At 41.8% G+C, this 22,270-nt stretch overlaps 1 protein-coding gene and 1 long non-coding RNA gene across 6 annotated transcripts; one reads left to right on the forward strand and one right to left on the reverse strand.

Annotated features, from left to right (window-relative positions):
• Positions 1-6,026: 6,026 nt before the first annotated feature.
• Positions 6,027-6,816, reverse strand: LOC108930335 (uncharacterized). The gene is made up of 3 exons (XR_001965836.2): positions 6,610-6,816; positions 6,401-6,496; positions 6,027-6,102 (listed from the first exon to the last, which is right to left on the reverse strand). It is a non-coding gene; the product is annotated as an uncharacterized LOC108930335 (long non-coding RNA).
• Positions 6,076-22,001, forward strand: LOC108930334 (phospholemman-like). 5 transcript variants are annotated; one of them, XM_018745540.2, is made up of 10 exons: positions 6,076-6,171; positions 8,440-8,502; positions 9,670-9,696; positions 13,404-13,427; positions 13,819-13,842; positions 14,123-14,197; positions 15,419-15,455; positions 20,240-20,277; positions 20,462-20,486; positions 20,689-22,001. In XM_018745540.2, coding segments are annotated over exons 2-9 (279 nt in total). In that variant the 5' UTR covers positions 6,076-6,171; positions 8,440-8,450; the 3' UTR covers positions 20,464-20,486; positions 20,689-22,001. The 5 variants fall into 5 exon arrangements, with proteins under 5 accessions (XP_018601056.1, XP_018601059.1, XP_018601057.1 ...); XM_018745542.2 differs by lacking the exon at positions 6,076-6,171 and adding an exon at positions 6,457-6,523; XM_018745543.2 differs by lacking the exon at positions 9,670-9,696.
• The last annotated feature ends 269 nt before the right edge of the window (positions 22,002-22,270 follow it).

The following is a 22,270-nucleotide window of genomic DNA, read 5'->3' on the forward strand; positions in this document are numbered from 1 at the left end:
GTCCCCTCATTTCCTGGAAGTCAAAGAAGCAGCCTACAGTTGCTTTGTCAACATGCGAGGCGGAATATATGGCACTGGCTGCGACCACACAAGAAAGTCTGTACCTTGTACAATTGATGAATGGACTGGAAAATGGATGTTAGTGTGCACCGGTAAAAATCTTTGAGGATAACCAAGGTGCAATTGCTCTTTCCAAAAACCCTGTTTGTCGACAAAGATGTAAACACGTTGACGTTAGGTACCACTTTATTCGATCAGCAATTAGTGATGGTAAAATAACAATTGAGTACTGTCCAACAACAGAAATGGTTGCTGATGTGATGACTAAACCAACGACGAAGTATAAGAAAGAAAAGTTTGAAAGCTTTATGTTTGGGGCATAAATGTTGCTGATACAGGGATGTAACTGTGTGTTGTATTGTAAATGGACCTGTAGAGAATGAGAGCAAGTGGGGGTGTTGGAGATTCTATTCAGTGTGCTCTCATGTTGGTGAAGTATCGATCACATGACCTTTGTTGTGCGTGATGTGTTCTGATGAAGCATGTATGTAAATAAATGTTCTCCCCTTCCGGTTTAAGCAAACCGATGGTGTGAGCGTGTACTTTGTTACCTCCGTTAAGTATAATCTATTTACCACTTCTCAAACGCAGAGATGGCTGCGCCAACATAGTAACCTTTGATCTATACCTGCCCATGCCGTCGGACAATAGTAAGACCAAAATCGTGATGACACAACTACTGCTAAAATTATTAATCATATTAGAAGCTCGGATTTTGGAACGAGTGTAGATATTGATCAGATGGCTCTAGATTATAATTCGGTGGTAAAATTCGCCCTAGACTCTGCGGCTCCACCAAAAACTAAACTTATTCGAACTGTAAGAAACTCAAGTCGTCATGGTTCAACGAATCAACTCGTGCAATAAAGTTAGAATATCATAAATTAGTGTAAAATGGCGTTCAACTAAACGTTTATTATGTAGCCTGGTCCGATTGTCTTAAATATATAAAAAGGCACTTTTTCATGCCAGATCCAAATACTATGCAAAGTTGAAAGTTAATTTATGAAAATCACAAGAACCCTCGGCGAGGCCCTCGCTTCCTGTTTAATACCATCGCTTACTTAACTGGTAAACACAAAGATAAACAATGTATTTCTGCTAGCATTACTAATGATGAATTTGTCATTTTTCAATAATTAGTGAATATCCGCAAATCCATAGTGCCCTCTAGTTTGCTTTTGGCAAACATAAGCGCTTCTGACGATATTAGCTGTCCCCACCATCTCAATAGCTTCGACGTAACAACTGTAGAGGAAATAACCGTGCTAATTTGCTCTAAAAGTACTACCTGTCCTTTAGACCCAATCCCCACTAAATTACCGAAAGCCGCAGTTTCCGTGCTTGCAGAACCTATTGTTAATACGTCGTTACTAAATGGCTGTGTTCCAAAAGCCCTTAAAATCACCGTTATTAGACTCCTACTAAAGAAATCGGATCTGGACTGTAATAACCCATGTAACTATAGACCGATCTCAATCTACCGTTTTTATCTAAAATTCTAGAAAAAAAAAATCGTAGCTTCCCAAATTGTAAAATATCTTGATCACCATAATATATTTGAAAAATTTCAGTTTATTTGTGGAAACCAATCGTATTTAGCTAACCGTGAACAATTTGTATTGAAATCTGACGACAGTACCCTGTCCATCTCTACTACAGTTCAGTATGGTGTGCCGCAGGGCTCTGTGTTGGGTCCATTACTGTTCTCACTTTATATGTTACCACTGGGTGATATTATTCGCAAGCACAATGTTAATTTCCATTCGTATGCCGATGACACACAGCTTTATGTATCGTTCAAGCCTGATGATCAATTACATGTGGTTTCATTAGCTAATTGTTTTACCAGTATAAAATTATGGATTTTTTTTATCTCTAAATGCCAGTAAAACAGAGGTACTTGTGGTGGGTGGTGATGCTAAAACTCTCAACATAATCACACCAATCTTTACAACAAATGGTATTACCTTCAAGCGTACCGATTGTGTCAAGGATTTGGGTGTCCTGCTGGATGGAAAGTTGTCATTTGTATTGCATGTAAATGCTTTGACTAAGTTGTGCTTCCTTCAATTAAGCATAGCTAAAATGCAACAATTCTTTTGTAGATGGGATCCTGAGAAACTGGTTCATGCTTTTGTTTCCAGTAGGCTGGATTACTGTAATGCTTTGTCAGGTTGTCCGTACCAGACTGTATCCAGGCTATAGTTGGTACAAAATGCTGCTGCGAGAATTACTAAAACTAGGAAGTACGACCATATAACACCGGTACTTAAATCCTTGCATTGGCTCCCGGTCTCTTATAGAGTTGATTATAAAATCCTACTTTTGACCTACAAGGCAATACATGGCATTGCTCCAGCTTACCTTTGTGAGATCATTAATTTTTATATCCCAGGATGATATCTCTGTTCATTAGATGCAGGTTACCTTAAAGTACCTGTGATCAATAAGACCTCAGTAGGAGGTCACGGCTTTAGTTATAGAGCACCTAAACTGTGGAATAGTCTACCAGTTACTGTCAAAAATGCCCCGTCTGTTTTCAAATCCCAACTTAAGACTTATATGTTCACTCAGGCATTCTACTTCATAATGGAATTCGACTTGCCTTGGTTATTTATTTTACCTTTACAAAAATGCATTTTAAATTTACCTAAGTAACAAATTACTAACTCTGTCCAGCTTCTCGTTGAGCACTACCTTGCTACATAAGACCTGAGGAGGCTGGCCAGTGGTGACAGATGAATCCGGTGCTGACAGAGGATGATGTCCATTGGCCATGACGATCGAGACGTTCCAGGCCGAGCTGGGGATCCAAGAGGCCATTCACCAACATTATAATTACTTGTTAAACACTGGCTTACAAATTGTTCCTTTCTAGAATGCCCAGGAGGGGTGGGCAACCACTGACCTGTGGACCCCTCGAGGTTTTTTCTCCCTTAACCTTCAGTTGGGAGTTTTTGCTCCTTTCCCCAGGGGCCAGTAGGTATACTTGTAGCTCTATAATTTCTTCATTATGGTAGGCATTAGTTGACTGTCTGTCTGTTTTGTTTGTATCAATTTTTCTTGCTGTATGCCTGTGTTAGTGTTCTGTGTCACTGCGTGAGAAGAGCGCTCTATAAAAAGATAACATGCCACCCGATTACTTTAACTGCACTGGAACTGCACCAGTGTTCAGCAACAAGTGTCGAGCCACATGACCAAAATAGTGGCCGGAAAAGTTACACACCCTCTAGAGGAATAAGTTGCTGAACCATTGTGTCTGTGTGCCACACACGCACCTTGGAGACAAAGGTAGCAAGTTATGAAATGGAGAATATCACACGGGCTCAGAACTCCCCTCTTATAGCTGAGTGGAGTGAAATAATATAGTTGGTAGGAGCAAAAGATCAGTTATATAACACTTACTGGACCTATACACAACCAGGCTGGAAAACTGGGGAGATACATCCCCCACCCCTACTTGTTCAGTCTATGACTAAATACATCAAATTAATGCTGAACTTCAACAGTAGCCTTCACTTTCAAAAGTGGTAACTTCTAACATCCATCAGTCCAAATTTGCTATATTTAAATGTAATAGTAAATGCAGGGCTACAATCCTTGTCAAAATAAATGTACATTGTCAAGTTCCTTAACAGGGTGTCTAACACATTGATAGAATTCTTCCTGGTGGCTTAAATGCTTTCATCAGTTTCTTATACTGTCCAGCACTCAAGTGCCATCTCTGTTTGGACTGGAGCCTTGGACATTACTGTAGAACAGACCTAGCTGCTACTTATTACAGCCTGTGAAACACTGGCAATGTGACTGTGACTGTGACTGCAAGAGAAACTGAGGGGCAGGGTATAGTTACAGTACCAAAACTATAGATATCAATGAGACTTGGAAGTGATGGGAAGACTACAGTATTGTGTGTCTACACAACTTAGGAAAAGAGCTGAATGGCAACTTGTTTTCCAGGTCACACATCTAGCACCAGTCATTCTAGTTTAACAAGCCTGGCATTTACCATACTGGGATGTAGCTGTAGAAACCTGTCCTGGGATATTCTGAGAAAAAGCAAGACATGAGAACAAGCTTTTGGCCATCCTATCCTCAAGGCAATTGGTTTAGTAAGACACAAATCAAGGAAAGGCACCCCTGGAATTTTCCTGAGGCAAAGATTTGAGGTTACCAGGGTTGACGGCAGTGCTCCCTTTAAACATTTGTGAAAGCTGACAAAAATTTATAATGATTTTTTTCAGGCCATCACACATGTACAAATGCTTACAGAACAACCAAACTTTGCACAACACTGCACACAACTAAATGCAAACCAAGCTTAATATGTGGATTCCACAGGGATCTTAATTCGAACCAGCAGAAAGTGAATTAAATTAAACCCAGATGCAACAAGTCCTGGATATTCTCCCAGGAGCCTGAAGATAGTATTTTTGCTGAGAATTTCTTTAAATGAATTCCAGCCGAAACAAAAACCTGTGAAGAGCAGCTTTTTCCTTCCACTTTACTGAAACTTCATTTGAGAAAGACAACACATATGTTGGTAAAAATAAATGGTCTTGTATATCCAAATAGCAAGAAAATGTGGCATAAACTTAAAGAGCCTGTCCCTCTTGTGGTTAGAGCAAGGAGAGAAATTTGCTACAACCTTCAGACAAAGTAAATAAGCCTTTTCTCTAGACATAATGAACTGCTTGCCACACATGATCTTTACTAAACTTCCATATTTACTTCTGGGTATATTTACTATCACATGTGGATGTATGGATGTTGACATTATAAGTGAAAAAGTGCTCTCTATACTGACCAGCTCATTTGTCTGTGATGACAAACACAATCAAACACAAAGATACACATAGTCATACTACTTTCCAAATATTGCCTGGAATATTTTTCTTCTGTGGATTAGGGGGCTGGTGGAAGACATGGTTCATTAGGCTACATTCCACACACTCTGCATCTGAGAACAATTGAGCTCTTTTAATTCGGAGCCAGATATATCCGCCATTCCTAATAGGATTAGCCCCCAGAACCCTCCGATCCATAGTAAACCAAGGTCTCGGGACTCTGGGTGGCCCTGCCGTAAATGTGAAAAATACCAGCACTAACTGGTCGAAATTTTCACTGGGCCCAGGGTCAGCATGTTTCCAGCTGATCAATGCTACACAAAACCATCACTTTGGCAATGGCCAAGGCAGTCCTTGGCAGTTGTATAAAAGAACTGGAAGTCTCTGGGATGAGAGGAGAGCAGCATCACGTCAATACAGTGCAGCCAAGGACAGCACACAGTTCTGCTTCAGTTGTTTATTGCAATGGCTTTTAGGTTCCCCCTGAATGCAGCCTAAACTCAATAAGAGTAACCTGAAGTTCCAGATAGCAGACTAAGCTACACTCTTGTCAATAATGGCAGTTTGTCTTAAAGTACTTTACCTCATTAACACTTAGTCTCTTCTTTTTAAAATAAGACTCAGAAAAGAAAAAACTTCCATTTACAACTACTTTGCTACATTCACTTAAGTGTGGTCGTTCGAAAAGCGTTGAATTGGTGGCATCTGCAGCTGTATAAAAATTAATTTAAATAACAATAAAACTTTTAGTCGTGCTTTCACTGTATTTTATTATGCGTTCATAAAACATACATGTGTGTCCTAGCAACATGAACATGTCATGTAAAAAACGCAGTCTACATATTATTGAGAATCTGGTGACGAGAAATGGTTATTGCCGGATGGCTTATTATGAGTTCTTTTTTAAATAAAAAAAAAAACAACACAACGGTGCTGCAGGAATAGCGTAATTTAAATGTTCTCCAGTTAATGACTAAAAACGACTGTTCACGTTGGCCAAACTCTTAAGCGTCCCGCGAGACAGTAGCGGACGCCAACCAGAGCTCCAGTCCTCCCTCCGTGCCCGGGGTCTCTGAGGCTCCTTTGCAGGGGCTTAGCCACCCCACTTCGCGCGCCTGTCTGCCCAGCATTGGGGTCTGTATTCGTGTTGCGGGGGGTGTGCAGAGTTTCCTTAGAACTCTTATCTCCTGTCCTTTTTGGTTTGGGGAAAAAAAAAAAAATTAGTGCATTGATTCTGAATTTTAAGACACCGTTTTATAAGGTAGGTTAGAAGTTAACAATCGTGATGGAAAAACTTTTTTGCGTGACTGACTCTGTTATGTTGAAGTATGCATGGCATGATTTTAAAAAAAAATGTCTCTGGTGTGGATTTATTTAATGAATAAATCCGAGTTTTTATAGTGTAACTATTGTGAACGAAAAAATGACGAAGCACATGCTTGTTCCGTCGCAGCTGGGTACTGTGTGAGTATGAACGGAAGGCTGTTTACTTTGTTTGAGAAGTTCGCGTCAAGACGTAATTCATGAGGCTCGAGCGCGAGGAGCCGAAGAGCGCCGCTCACGTGCACGCGCAGCCTGGGAATCCGCTTTCGACAAAACAACGAAAGAACACGGTGTGTTATGTGCGTTTTTAATAATAATAAAAAAACCCCCCGAAAACATTGTCTATGACTTGTTTACAACGTCGAGTGCAGCTTACCAAGTGCCGCGACGCGTAAGGTTATTTTTTTCTTTTCAGCACTTTATTTGGTCGCAAAATAGTGACGCGACGACGTCGCTGACTCTGTCTGTGAAGACTGTTTACCTCGTTTGTGGCTTTACTTTGTGTTAAATATTTATTCATTCACAACGAATTTTTTTTTTTTTTTGTTATAGTTTGTTCTTCCCATATCAAGTTTAATTATTCACTAACAGCAGTACTACTTTCGGAAAATGATGGTTCGGATGTAAATTTTCTGTAGCCTCGTCGTAACAGAAGACTTATCATAAGTTCAGTGACTGATTCAGAATAAATACTAATGCATTAAAAGTAGCTCCTATGCTATAGTATAGCTTTTCAAAAAAGCGTACACAAAATGTTATTTAAAATTGTGGGGAAAAAATCCTGAGTCGTGTAAACAACTACTTGTCAGTTGCGTAATCCGTAATGGAAAGATCCATAATAATTTAAGGTGACGACTACTTTTGGGAAAAGTTGTAGAATAAAATTATCACACTTTCTGAAATGTATTTTGATCGGAAAGGTATAATTTAGGACTGTTCCTGGATTCGAAGATTGCAATTCATATCCCCCCTTTTGCTCCAGTACTCTAGTGAAGGTACTTACTCTTAACTGATACAGTAACACCTGATGTATAAATGGGTACATATTTGAAAAGTCGATTAGATAATGGGTGAAGCACATAGCAAACTGGTTGTATGCATTGCATTGCAGTCAGAATTCATGGGTTTTAATCCCACAGCCTGTGGAAGTACCTTTTTTATTTATTTATTTAGGTGCTTGCCATGAATTTCAGAGTAAAAAGGACCCAGGTGTTTACATAGATAAACCTCCTGTAACTAAGTCACTGTGGAGAAAGTGTGAGTTAATAATAAATCACCTTGTGCAAAGTCTGCAGATGACTTAGTAATGAATGTAATCGCAGTGAATTTCAAAAACAAGCTAATCCACGTGATGAACCACACAGAGCTCTTTTGCTCCTTAGTGATTTCTGGGCAGCCCAGGAGTGAACATGCAATGTTTGGACTTAAGAAATATTTTTGGAGAAACAGTGGATTTGTCCTCTCAGGTGAATTCACATTTGATGCTGATTCTGCCTTTGGGACACCAGGTGGCGTTTGACAGGAATGCAATAAACCTTTTCACTGTGAGACTATGCTCACTTTGTACTTTTGTTTTTGTGCGCTTTACCACAACAGCGCCTAAGTCGTGAACATTTCGCATAAGGCTTCACTGAGTGTACCTTTAAGCCACTGAGCACATACACCACAGCACTGCTTCCTCTGTGCTGTAAAGGCCTCCAAGGCAGTGTGCCTGAAATAGCTCCCTTACGTTACTAAGTGTCAAAAGTCACAGACCTGATGGTTGTGTAAGTGATCCTTCTGGATCAGGCCTATTCCTGCTCAAAGGGTGAGCTTGGAGATACAGGTCCTCGGGAAAGGAAACTATCACAAAAAAACCTGGGATGAGCTCCATGTGAGTTTCCATGGCCTAGATGATGCAAAGTTGGTGTTTAGCCTTGAAATTCTGTTTTGTTAACTTTGTCTCGGAGACACACATTTTACGTACTGAATCATGTACAGCCTCTGCACAACCTGGAAAATATTTTGACTTTTGTCATGCCATGTAGTTTGCTGTTTATTCTCTCCTGCATAGGCTCTCGAGATATGTAGCACTGTAGCTTAATCTTCAGATGCTCACTAATGTCCCCCCCCCCCCCCCAAGATGGTTTGAGATAACTGTGACATGCCCAGATGATATTTAATGTGTTCTTATCCCTCTCCCCATCTTTCTCTTCCTTCTCCTCAGCTGTAGTGCAAATGGATCTGTCTGTGTCTTTAGTTCTCTGTTCGGCTGTGACGTCAACGTTGGGTGAGTACTTTCTGGCTTTTCCTGTTCTCTTATCTGTATTTGAGTTGTTACCTTTTACATGGTAGCTCACTGTATAAATAAAAGGGTTCATGTAAACAAACCTTTACACAAGTAGGCAAAAGGTAATGAAGAGCTCTAGCACACCTCAGTTCAAGATTCCATTGATTTCACTGTAAGCATGACCATTCCAAGGGTTGGTAAAGTCAAGGTCAAAGTGACTTTATTGTAATTTCAACCACATACAACTGGTACAGTATACAGTGAAACCAAATAACGTTCCTCCAGGACCATGGTGCTACATAAAAAAAACAATACATTACACTCATATTCATAGAGTATTCTGGGCAGTGAAACAGCCTGTCATGTTTTCTAGACCACATGTGTAATTTGATTGTGTAAAAACAGCATGGATATGCTTAAACATGCCTTTCAGATAAATATTCGGCCATGCTGATGGCTTCATCTGAGAACTGAATTTTTAACACCCACGTGTGCATTATCAGTCAGAAGTCTAACTATGAGTGGCTATTTTGTGGAATCCAAGATGTAGAGAGAGACACACACATTGACTGAAACCGCTTGTCTGAGCTGGGCCGTGGGGAGCCGGAGCCTAACCTGGCAACGCAGGGCGTAGGGCTGGAGGGGGAGGGGACACCCCCAGGGCGCGACACCAGTCTGTCGCAAGGCACCCCAAGCGGGCCTCGAACCCCAGATCCACCGGAAAGCAGGACCCGGTCAATCCCACTGCGCCACCGCCCCCCAAGCTAAAAGTAGTTTGTTTCAAATATTGTGTGCTTGTCAAAGCATTGTGATGTACAAAAATGCCTTTTATTATTCTTTCAATTTCAAGTGACATCTTTTTTCCAGGAACTGCTTATTGTTTCCATAAAAGAGAATGGTAATTTGATTCCCCTTAAAAATAGGATTTGCATAATGGTTGGATTACATGGATCAGATTAAGCCTGTAAAAGCTGTCATACGTGTATTTACAGAAAGTTTTACAATGTAAAATATTGTAAATTTAGAAAAAGTTTTCAGCAAGTGCACTCAAATTTTTGACTGGAACGGTATATAAACAGTTTCTCCACTAGTTTTACAAAGGAGCTGTAAGCGGAAAACTATCCTTGGAGGCGTGACGTAGCCAGCCTTTCGTGTGTGTGTCGACAGGGTCTGCTTTTGGGAGGGAAATGCTGGGTAAGTTCTGCAGTGTGTCCCACACTTGCAGTTTTTCAGGTTTGATGGTGCCTGTGCGTTTTGTTTGGTTTTGTGTGTCATGTTAGGAAGGCCACCATTCTTGTATGGTCGCCATCGCATTGCCTGCATTTGCCTTGATTAGTGTGAATGCTGCATAGATAAGGGCTCTGCTGCTGGCTCCTTTGCAAAATGTAATGCCATAGTTGTAACAGTAACTTTATGTTATGTGTACGAAATCTTTGTCAAGCTGTCTTGATCTAGCTGATCATTATGCAGCATGGCCTGTTATTTTGTGGAATATTATAGTTTCATGTCACAGCACTCTCCCCATCATGATGTGTATTATTGTTAGCACATTTACTGTTTGGAGTAGCATTTCCTTTTGGATGAAAGTGCAGTGAAATTTTAACAGGTTGCAGTTGTTTGAAATAACGTTTCTTGAAAGACACTCATCGCTGAGTCCACTATCTCAGTTGTGCTGTGACACTGTTGTGGCATGTGGGAAGCAAATCATAGGCAACCAAGTTGACGGAATAGCAACAAGACACTCAGAATTTTAAAAAGCTGCAAGAAAATGCCACATTGTGATGGGAAGAAATCCAGTAGTGTAACAACTTTCCAGGTTTTGGGGAATCAAAAAATATTAGAAACAGTGCTCAGTGGAGTTACATTTATGCATTTGGAAGATTTCATCAAAGCAGCATACAGCTTGGAGTATGTAAAAGTGTTTTCAACTAGAGGCGGACCATTATCATAAATACTGAGTTGTACATAAATATTGAGGGGGCATATTTAGGCTTGCTTTAACTTTGTGGGGGGGCACATGCTTCCTACTGACCCCTTGTTACTCTTAAAAAGATGACATATGCTGTGTGTGTATATTTTTCATTTTCTTGAAAAAGTGGTGAAATATTCCTGTTTGCAGCTGTTAATATTTTATAATAATTTTACTAAATACTGCAGTATTTTCATTCATATTACACAAAGTGACAGATTTTTATTCTGTCTTTTTTGGCTTTTTTTCATTCAGTTTTGTTAGATGAAGCATACTCTTGACGTTAGTTCTTGCCATATGTCAGTTTTTAGAAAAATATTCCACATTCTTGTAATTAGCTAATTTTGGCACTGATTTCCAAGCACCAAATGTATCGGCGGTACCTTTTACGATCTCATACTTTGTAGAATGTTGTGGTGCCTTCTAGGATCTTCTAATGGCTGTAAAGTACCAAACTAAAACACACTCTATAAGACCTAGTGGTATTGTTGTAATCAGTAAACTTTTAACTGATCATGATCAATGCAAAAATTGACATAACCAAGAACTCAAATTTTCTTATTAGTAGCAGCTGTAGTGTTTTTTGGCAGATAATTTGGGGTTTGTTCAAATTAGTTATACTTTAATCCTACCTGCATTTACTAAAACATATTCAGGTTTTATGCATCTAAGAATAAAATGGCACTTTCTTTTTGGTCTTTGAACTACTAAAACTTCCTCTGTTTATGAGCATTTGTACACTTACAGCATAACATCTTGCTACTTACCCTTGGGAAATGTGCCTGTGCTGAATTATGACAGTCAGGGTTGGTTGATTTAAATCTAATTTTTTTTAAATGTTGATTTTAAATCAGATCTACTGATTGTTTTTTCAATATCTTAATTTTTCATAAAATCTTACAAGGTTTCATATATAACATAGATAACATATCTAGAAGCACTTGAAAACAGCTTTAAATTACAGGAACTATCAGCACAAATATTGTTTATGAATTGAATCACAAGGACTTACTAAACCACAGTGTTTAATACAGAAGTCAGCTTTATAGCTTAAAAAAACCGTGTCAAATTTAATTATGTGCAATGTTTGCATAACAATATTATAGTTCTTTATTTACAGACAGTTAAACAGTTTTACTAAAAGTGTGGCTTGCTTACTTACTGTAGTGTTTCAGTTACAGTCTGTTCCAAATTCTATTCCACTGATGTATGGTTGAGTGACCCTTTGTAAGTAATGTATCTAGCAGTGTAAGTTCCCTTTGTGAATAAGGTGTGTGGGCTGATAACATTCCATAGAGCTCGTTGGAAGTCGCTTTGGAGTAAAGTGTCTGCTAAATAAATAAATGTGAATGTACTTTTGGCTAACCTAGCTCAGTGTTTTTGTTCTGGGCCTTGGAAGAGAAAAGAAAGCTTTGCTGCATTTCCTGTGCCAAGCCTGTTCCTAAGTTTACACTGGGCAAGTCCATGTGTTGTAAAGACACATGCAGCAGTAGAAAGAAGCTGGTTGACAGCAGTCATGGAATCTGCATCAGTGACATTACTTTTAACAGTTAAAATTTTAATAATTCTAAACACTTTCAGGAAGAAAACAAATATTTTGGTAACATTGCTGTTAAAATAAACATCTAGAGTTATGGATGACTCTTAAGATTTAAAAAAATCTTTAAAAAATGATTTAAATCAAAATAATTGCCAACCCTGATGACAATACAACATCAAGCTGTTTAAAGCAAAAATTACTTCTTCCACAACAGTGCTTAAACTGTGACGAGCTACTGTGTTTTTAGGTATCTAGATTACCTTTACCAGATGTTTGTTTCCTGTTGACTCTCAACCCTTTGCTTGATTTTTCTGTTAGAGTTCAATATGTGTAAAGACACCTATAAGTTATGGATTGCCAGATTCACCGTAATCCTTTTCAGAGTGCCTTATACTAGTGGCAGGACACAGTGCAGTTATAATACATTTCTGCAAATGCACACAGTTCTGGTCCCTTGTGATATCTTGCTCACTCAGGTCTGTACTTTCCTTGTTCAGGGTACTTTATTTTAAGCCCCTTCCTGCAAGTGATGAGAAAAGGAGAAAGGGAGCAGAAAGGGGAATGGGTGATGAAGCAGTTAATTAAACATTTGGTATACAAGCATGCCACTTCTCCGTAGAAGGCTGTGGACTAACAGCCTACTGTCACCCTGGCTTGCAGTGCAATGTCACTTTTGCTCTGTCACCCTCTTCCAATGCTGACTGCCAAGTTTGGTTTTGAACTTGATTCGAGGTCTGCATATGCCACTGGCATGTTGTGTGCTGCTGTGATTGATACCCTTCCGTGACACAGGCTTTTTAAGCCTATGATTAAGGTGTCCTAAAGAATTTTTATTCAGTAAACCTCTCGAGCTATTATATGGATTTCGAACAGTTAAAATGTTACAGGAAGAGAAAATTGTACAATATATTTTTGATGAGACACCAGTAAATGGCCGGTCCTGAAGTGACCAGGCATGAGGCAGAATGGAGTGCGTCTCTTGCATTTTATTGCAACAAAAATGTGTGGAAATACCAACTTAATAAGAAAGCAAATGTCATCTACAACACAAATCATTCTAGGAAACCATAAAGCTTTTGACAGCCACACTTAGTCCCTCATGGTTCCACAGAGCAGTTCTCTACTTTTGTCCCTCGATGCACTTAATGACCTCGGGGCTTCCATGGCTGCATCTGTCGCTCGTCTCCTCCCCAGGTGTAGCCAGTAGCTCAGAAGTGCCACAGATGATTATACAGATTTGTATGTAACTTGTAGTTGTAACTTAACTGTTGAAATGCAGTCAATATTCTGGGGATTGTCTGAAAACTTCCTCTTCTCCATTTGTAACCTCTGTGTACCAGCTGTGTTTGTATAAATCTGAAATGTTTTTATGTTTTGCGTTTTGTTTTCTAGCATCTGCAAATAACGATTTGAAAGGTAAGGCCTTACTCGGCAGTGACTTGAGATTTTCATTAATTAAAAACTACTCAGAGTGACGGGGGAGTTGCAGAATGAGAAGGGTTTGCATTTCACGATGAGAATTCACTAACAGTTTTGCATTCTCAGACTGAACATATTTGGAGTTTTTCTGTCACAGGTTCAGCAGAGGAAGGGCTTTATCTCCATTGCCTTGCATCAGAACTGCCTCTGAGTACTAATGCTTTGTGGAGTGCATTTTACATTCTTTCCTAATTATTCTACATGGTTTTAATGAGAAGAGTCAATTTTTTCCGATTAAAGATATTGTCCAGAAACTTAGAAGTAACTTGTAATAAGTCCTCTGGTTTGAACCAAACTCCATTATTGTTTGTTGCTTCCCTGTTTGCAGATTATGACAGTCCATTTCATTATGGTAAGTAGGGAGATTGAACATTTGTTGCATACCATTTCCCATTCCCAGCTACCCCTCCCCCCTCCTAAGGGCTGCAATGTCATACTCTGTAGGAAACATCTGGAAGGTCAAGATGGACCCTTTTTTTTTTTTTTTCTCCTCTTTTTTTGACTGGGAAACTTGGGAGCATGCTTGGGGCACATTTCCAATGTAGTTTTGGTGTTTAAGCTTCATTCTTTCTTATGACCTTTTTCGGTTTCAGTTTGTAAAGGGGTTGGGTGTGGTCTGTGTTGACTTTCAGATTACGAATCCCTGCGCATCGGAGGTCTGATCTTTGCTGTGGTTCTCTTCCTCATGGGAATCCTCCTCATCCTCAGTGAGTTTATGTGCTCCTTTCACGGATTGTGAAGCATCTTCGTAAAAACCGTAAAGTATTGTGGATTTTAATATGACTTGAACACGTCTATGAAATTGTTTTAATTAGTTTCATTGCATTAGTATTTAGATCCTTTGAAATCATTATTGTTCAGTATCTATCAAAACATCATTACTGTTCCCTTTTTTGGAAGTTTCAAATTTCCCAATCAGTGTTGTTGTGATCCGGTGTTATATTCGCTGCAATATGCTACTCATACTGTTCTGTGCCTGCTATACTGTCTCACGAGTATGGAGAACAAGGCTGGGACTGTCTATTGAGGGAGGCTGGGATGGTGGCCAGCACCTCTTACACAAGCTCAGCCCGCTGAGAAAACTTGATCCTTTCTTGCGCTCCCTCTGCTGCTCCCAGCCCCCTTGTCCATGGCTCTTGGATTGGGGCCAGCTCCATTTCCAGAGTCATAGTCAGTACTCCTCTGTAATTTACACCAGGACATGAACAAGTAATGACACTCAATCTGGGATAAAACTTTCCCTGCTGTCTTACTTAAATCATAGTTACATTCCCAAACGACTTATGTCTCATTCTGTTGATTTACCATATGCTTCTAAAATAGTTTGTATGAATGCAGCTTTACTGAAATACTTAGTAACAATGCACTATTAGTTTGGCTACTAAGATCTGCCTGAGGGGGGAAAAAGTGTCAAGTTCAAGAAGTTCTGCAATGTATATACTGTATTCAACTGTGAAGCTACTTTCGGTGGCACAGGCAATCCACTCCTTCTCTGATAAATATTGTATTTCCTGAAATGCTGCTGGGTTCAGTAGTGATACCCTGGAATGTGTTTTGCTGGATGTTTCAAATTCTCTATGATGAGCTTGTGTGTGGTAGGCAGTTACTGCCACACACATATGGAGTATGCACATTCAAGCCAAACTTAGTCAAGATGCTTTATGTGGAAAGTCTAAATGTGGGTAGTTGCAAACATAAACCTGTTTTCAGTACGTACTTGTGTGTATTTTTATAAGTAGTGGCCTTTATCACAAAGGTTTAACCACAGGAAAGGTCAAGTTGCCTTTGCCATATACTTGAGTGCCTTACGTACAATGTTATTGAGAAGTCCGCTATGTTTGTATTTAAAAACAAAGCTCATTTATGTAATTTTCCTCGTCTGAATATAGTTTTTTTTTTTTAATTTTTTTTTTAATCTTCCCGTTTAGGCAGAAAATGCCGGTGCAAATTCAACCAAAACTTGCGGTAAGTTCTTAATGGTCCAGGCTCTATATTCTTTGTTGATCAGTGTTAGCTAGTTAAATTACACACACTTGTACCTCAACTTGTGAATGCAGTTGGAAGCGGAAGTGTATTTGTAACTCAAAATTGTAAGTCCACCAGGTATGTCATAATTGTTAAAAGCTTAATAATTCATCTTAATCCTTTAATTTATTCACAGCTTCTGTTAACATCAGATATGGTTGTAATTAAACATTTGCTGTAAGAATTCTGTTTTCATCAGCAGTTCATACAATGCAAGGTCTCAGTTTTTGTCAATGCTGGAAACATCAGGTGTGAGACAGAACAACATAGACAGGTCACTAGTTTGTCTTTTATTGACATGAAGCAACATTAATGTGTACTACAAAATGTGCTAAAATAAAAATGTCATGCCTACAACCTTCTGCACTTTAGGTGCCACAGGAAAATAAATGCATATAGTACAAGAAGGACAATGAGTTGCAGAAAGCATTTGCAAGGTCTTTTACCTTAAAATCTTAGCTCTTTTACTGGCCATGAGGATGTGACCGATACATCACAAAAGTGTGTTTGTCAGTCTGGTCACCTGATGGCGGGGGGTTGACCTAATGAGGTGACACGGTGGCACAGCAAGTAGCACTGCTGTCTCATCAGAGGATGTGGGCTTGATCTCCGCTCAGTCTGCGTGGGGTTTACATGTTCTTTTCGTGTCTGCGTGGGTTTCCTTCCACAGTCCAAAGACATGGTGGATTGGTGACTCAGTCACCCATAGTGTGTGAGTGACAGAGAGTGTGTTTCACTGATGTATGGATGAGTGACCCATTATAAATAGTGTCTAGCAGTGTAAGTCCCTTTGGGTGAATAAGGTGTAGGCTTATAACACTACAGTGTTTATTTGAAGTCACTTTGGAGAAAAGCATCAGTGTTACAACAGATATGTACCTCTTATTTGCTGTTTAGTTTCTGTAAAAGCTTGGTTGTGACAGTAATGCATATCCTGTATTAAATCCGTGAGCTGCTGCAAACCACTGCCCTCAATTTTCTTTTTTCCCCACTTGCCTCTCCTCTCCCCCTTCTGAATGTTTTACTGCCAACTAGTGGCAGAAAACAGAAATGTCCATTTTTGCCTTTGCAACGCAAATTTTTAGAAAATAGAGCTGTCAAGAAAATCCATTTAAAAAAAATTACACTGGGAAATGTTAATTTCTCTAAGTTGTAACTCGTATTTGTAACATGGGGTACATGTGTATGAAAGGGCAGTGGTTAGCATTTAGAGCTGCTGCCTTAGGACCAAAAGGTTGCAGGTTCAAATCCTACCTCCAACTGTAATACCCTTGAACAAGGTACTTAATGCTAAATTGCTCCAGTAAATAATTACCCACCTGTATAAATGGTAAACAATTTAGGTAATCAAGCATTTTAAGTCACCTTGGAGAAAAGCATCAGATAAATGTATTGTGGAAATCTTTGGTAATTATACAATTTTAAAATTATTTTAGAGAAAATAGTGCCATATTAATAAAAGTTGAAGAAAAAATCAAGGCTTTCGTTTACCCCGCCCGGTATGGGGTCACCGGGGCCCCACCCTGGAGCCAGGCCTTGGGGGGGGGGGGGGGCTCGCATGCGAGCGCCTGGTGGCCAGGTCTATGCCCACGGGGCCTGGCCTGGCTCAGCCCGAAGCCATGACGTGGAGCTGCTCTTCGGTGGGCTCACCACCTGCCGGAGAGACCGTAAGGGGCCGGTGCATTGTGATTTGGGCGGTGGTCGGGACCGAGTGCCCGGCCGACCCAAACCTCGGGCGCCAACTCTGGTTTTTGGGACTTGGAATGTCACCTCACTGGCGGGGAAGGAGCCTGAGCTGGTGCGGGAAGTTGAGAGATACCGTCTAGATATAGTCGGGCTCACTTCCACTCACAGCTTGGGTTCTGGAACCACTCTTCTCGACCAAGGGTGGACTCTCCACTATTCTGGCATTGCCCAGGGTGAGAGGCGGCGGGCGGGTGTGGGCTTATTAGTAGCCCCCCAGTTTAGCCGCTATGTGTTGGAGTCTACCCCAGTGAATGAGAAGGGTCATCTCCTTGCGCCTTCGGGTCAGGGAACGGTCTCTCACTGTTGTTTGTGCTTATGCGCCTAGTGGCAGTGTAGAGTACCCGGCCTTCTTGGAGTCCCTGGAGGGCGTGCTGGAAAGCGCTCCCACTGGGGACTCTGTCGTTCTACTGGGGAACTTTAACACCCATGTGGGTAGCGACAGTGACACCTGGAGGGGCGTGATTGGGAGGAACGGCCTCCCTGATCTGAACCCGAGCGGTGAGTTGTTATTGGATTTCTGTGCTAGTTGCGGTTTATCCATAACGAACACCATGTTCATGCATAAGGGTGTCCATCAGTGCACTTGGCACCAGGACACCCTAGGTCGGAGGTCGATGATCGACTTTGTAGTCGTTTCTTCTGACCTTCAGCCATATGTCTTGGACACTCGGGTGAAGAGAGGGGCTGAGCTGTCAACTGATCACCACCTGGTGGTGAGTTGGATTCGATGGCGGGGGAAAAAGCTGGACAGACCTGGCAGGCCCAAACGCATAGTGAGGGTCTGTTGGGAACGTTTGGCGGAGGCCCCTGTCAGAGAGGTCTTCAACTCCCACCTCCGAGAGAGCTTCAACCAGGTCCCGAGGGAGGTGGGGGGCATGGAGTCTGAATGGACTATGTTCCGCGCCTCCATTGTCGGGGCGGCGGTTCGGAGCTGCGGCCATAAGGTCTCCGACGCCTGTCGCGGCGGCAATCCCCGAACACGGTGGTAGACACCGGAAGTAAGGGATGCCGTCAAGCTGAAGAAGGAGTTTTATTGGGCCTGGCTGGCTCATGGGACTCCTGAAGCAGCTGACGGGTACCGACGGGCCAAACGGAGCGCGGCTCTGGCAGTCGCCGCGGCAAAAACTCGGGCTTGGGAGGAGTTCGGTGAGGCCATGGAGGAAGACTTTCGGTCGGCCTCAAAGAGATTCTGGCAAACCGTCCGGCGACTCAGTGGGGAAGCGGTGTTCCACAAACACTGTTTACAGTGGAAGTGGTGCGCTGCTGACCTCAGCTGAGGATGTCCTCGGGCGGTGGAAGGAGTATTTTGAGGATCTCCTCAATCCCTCCGACACGCCTTCCGTAGAGGAAGCTGAGGCTGGGGACTTGGGGGACTCGTCCATTACCCTGGCTGAAGTTGCTGAGGTAGTCAAAAAACTCCTTGGTGGCAAGGCTCCGGGGGTGGATGAGATCCGCCCCGAGTTTCTCAAGTCTCTGGATGTTGTGGGGCTGTCTTGGCTGACACGCCTCTGCAGCATCGCGTGGAGTTCGGGAACGGTGCCTCTGGACTGGCAGACCGGGGTGGTGGTCCCTCTTTTTAAGAAGGGGGACCGGAGATTGTGTTCCAACGACAGGGGGATCACACTCCTTAGCCTCCCTGGGAAAGTCTATGCCAGGGTACTGGAAAGGAGAATCCGACCGATAGTCGAACCTCGGATCCAGGAGGAGCAATGCGGTTTTCGCCCTGGCCGTGGAACACTGGACCAGCTCTATACCCTCACTAGGGTGCTGGAGGGTTCGTGGGAGTTTGCCCAACCGGTCCATATGTGTTTTGTGGACCTGGAGAAGGCATTCGACCGTGTCCCTCGTGGCATCCTATGGGAGGTACTTCGGGATTATGGTGTTCGGGGCTCGCTGCTACGGGCTGTTCGTTCCCTGTATGACCGGAGCAGGAGCTTGGTTCGCATTGCCGGCAGTAAGTCAGACCTGTTCCCGGTGCATGTTGGACTCCGCCAGGGCTGCCCTTTGTCACCGATTCTGTTCATTATTTTTATGGACAGAATTTCTAGGCGCAGTCAGGGAACGGAGGGTGTCTGTTTTGGTGGCCGCGAGATCTCGTCTCTGCTTTTTGCGGACGATGTGGTCCTGTTGGCTTCATCAAGTCAAGACTTGCAGCGTGCACTGGGGAGGTTTGCAGCCGAGTGCGAAGCGGCGGGGATGAGAATCAGCACCTCCAAATCCGAGGCCATGGTTCTCAGTCGGAAAAAGGTGGATTGCCCCCTCCGGGTTAGGGGGGAGTTGCTCCCTCAAGTGGAGGAGTTTAAGTATCTCGGGGTCTTGTTCACGAGTGAGGGGAAAAATGGAGCGGCAGGTTGATGGACGGATCGGTGCGGCGTCCGCAGTAATGCGGTCATTGTACCGGTCTGTTGTGGTGAAGAGGGAGCTGAGTCGTAAAGCGAAGCTCTCAATTTACCGGTCGATCTACATTCCTACCCTCACCTATGGTCATGAACTCTGGATCATGACCGAAAGAATGAGATTGCGGATACAAGCGGAAGAAATGGGTTTCCTCCGCAGAGTGGCTGGGCGCACCCTTAGGGATAGGGTGAGGAGCTCAGTCACCCGGGAGGAGCTCGGAGTAGAGCCGCTGCTCCTCCGCATCGAGAGGAGCCAGTTGAGGTGGCTCGGGCATCTGTTCCGGATGCCTCCTGGACGCCTCCCTGGGGAGATGTTCCGGGCTTGTCCCACTGGGAGGAGGCCTTGGGGCAGACCCAGGACACGTTGGAGAGACTGTCTCCCGGCTGGCCTGGGAACGCCTTGGGGTTTCCCCAGAGGAACTGGAGGAGGTGTGCGGGGAGAGGCAAGTCTGGAGGACTCTGCTCGGACTGCTGCCCCCGCGACCCGGCCCCGGATAAAAGCGGAGGAAGATGGATGGATGGATGGATGGATGATTAATAAAAGTTGAAAATCCAATAATCCTGAATCTGTTTTATCCCCAGGACTGGACCACCTGATGCAGAAGGAAGAGCCGTAAAATGTGAGACTGTCAAATAACTCTTTTACTTTACTTTCTCTGTCCCATTCTCTATATTTCAGCCATCTTTTTACTTTTGTGTGAAACACTGCAATTTGGGAAATGAGTTAGAGATGGAGGGGATTGATATGGGGTAAAATGATGCAGATAGTGAAGATTAATATTTAAACTTTTCCTTCTGTTGCAGGATGGGAAGACAAAGGTTACATCAGGTGGCTTCATGACCTAAGAGATTTCTGCTTTGCAGTTGATACTGTTTTAGGGGTGGCACTATAAGATTACGTTTTACCTTATAATGTGTTGTGGCTAATTGATACTACATTTTTGGCTTTTTTCTTTGTTTCACTGGATGTTTTTATTTACTATTGTACAGTAGTGTACTCACTTCCTTCGCTCATTTGTTTTCTACTGCAGGTCTGCTTGCAGTACCAGATCGTGTCACTAGAAAGCAGCCTATGGTGGTAGAAGCTGAGCTCCCTTTCAAATGAGTTTTTAAAACACACAAAACTTCAGTCATTTGCTTCCAGCTCTTTTGGTGTCTTTGTGCATCTTCCTTTTGTTTGCTTTTCATGTCTTCTCAGTATTTTCTATACAGAAATTTATATGTAATTGTAATTTAAATTGCTCCCTTCTTAGGAGGCTGACAAATATTTGGGATGCTTTTATTCAGTATTATCAGAATGTGTCCTGTGGCCAATTACATGTAAAATCTATTATTTAAAGATTTTCATTTTCAATCATTAAAAAAATTCCATAAGGAATATATATGGTTGTTGCACAGATATTTGCAGATTTGTGATTTAATAACATTGTTAGTTTATACCCATTTTCAGTTTGATAAGTGGTCTGCTAAGCAGGTCAGGAGAAAATATGGCCTGGCACCTTCAAGCTTTCTAGAATCAGTAAGCATTGGTTACTGAATTGTCTCCAGGGCTTTTCTAAGCTTGTTGCAGATGATTTTGTGATACAGTATATTTGTACTTTGCATTTTTTTTTGTTCGTTTTATCAATATTGCAGTGGGGCCTAGGAAGTTAGCCAACTTAGTGGAATATATTGAAAAGCCAAAGCAAGATGGGAAATCCTTTGCCATTGAATGTCAAGCTTGTGTTGAAGCATTGAAGGTTGTTAAGGTTCAAAGAAACATGCATCTTTGCTGTAGTTTGAAAGTGTATAACTGTTCATGTTATGCAGACAAGACAGAGAAACATAGAAATGTCATCTGATTCTGTACATGTGTGGGACTGAGTAATTTTTTGAATGTTGAGGTTTCTTGATAAATCCCTTTCTGACTGAACATAATGTGAAAAACTTCACAATACATTCTAACAGCTAGTAGATATAAAGAGCTACAGAGGAAAAAAAAAAAAGTACAGGAGTTTTTGTTTGAATGCTCACAGTAAGCCAGAATGGAATAACATGAGAATGTATCCATACATCTTTTGGAACAATGTTATTCAAATTAATGACATTCTGTTGCTGTACTCAGTGATGTTGTGTTATAGATCCTTTGGAATAATGTCTTAAATGTCCAGGAAATTACTCCCACTTACTTTGAGTGACAAAGTCAGAGGACAGCACTTCTCTTGATCTGGCTGGTGTATGAAAGTTTGATGGGCATTGGCCCTGTTCTGCTGAGATGACTGCTGATCATTTTATAGCACTAAGAACTTGCCATAAATCCACTGTTACACTGTCTGCAATCCATATTAAACATCAGTGACTAGTGTGTGGTTTGCCTTGCAGTTTGTTTTTAAAGTTCACTCACTGACAACTTGGAAGCATAAGCCATGTAACAGAGGCATAGAGACAGTACACTTAAATCAAAAGGTACGGTACAGACGAGGCTGAAGAATATATGGTTGAAATAGAAGGGTTTTGTGGAATTAGAATTTTCCACATGTAATATGAATATAACATGGGGTTCACTTGGAGTGGGAAATATTTGTTCTCAGTGTGGCATACTTAAACAGATTACACTCTGTTAGGATTTACAGG

The sequence above is a fragment of the Scleropages formosus genome, chromosome 18 (assembly GCF_900964775.1).
Source record: "Scleropages formosus chromosome 18, fSclFor1.1, whole genome shotgun sequence".
NCBI lineage: Eukaryota > Metazoa > Chordata > Actinopteri > Osteoglossiformes > Osteoglossidae > Scleropages > Scleropages formosus.

Coding starts and splice junctions, on each gene's coding strand:
- LOC108930334 (XM_018745540.2), top strand. CDS start 8,451: ATGGATCTGTCTGTGTCTTTAGTTCTCTGTTCGGCTGTGACGTCAACG. Junction 8,503..9,669: donor GGCTGTGACGTCAACGTTGG/GTGAGTACTTTC, acceptor GTGTGTCGACAG/GGTCTGCTTTTGGGAGGGAA. Junction 9,697..13,403: donor TTTTGGGAGGGAAATGCTGG/GTAAGTTCTGCA, acceptor TTTGTTTTCTAG/CATCTGCAAATAACGATTTG.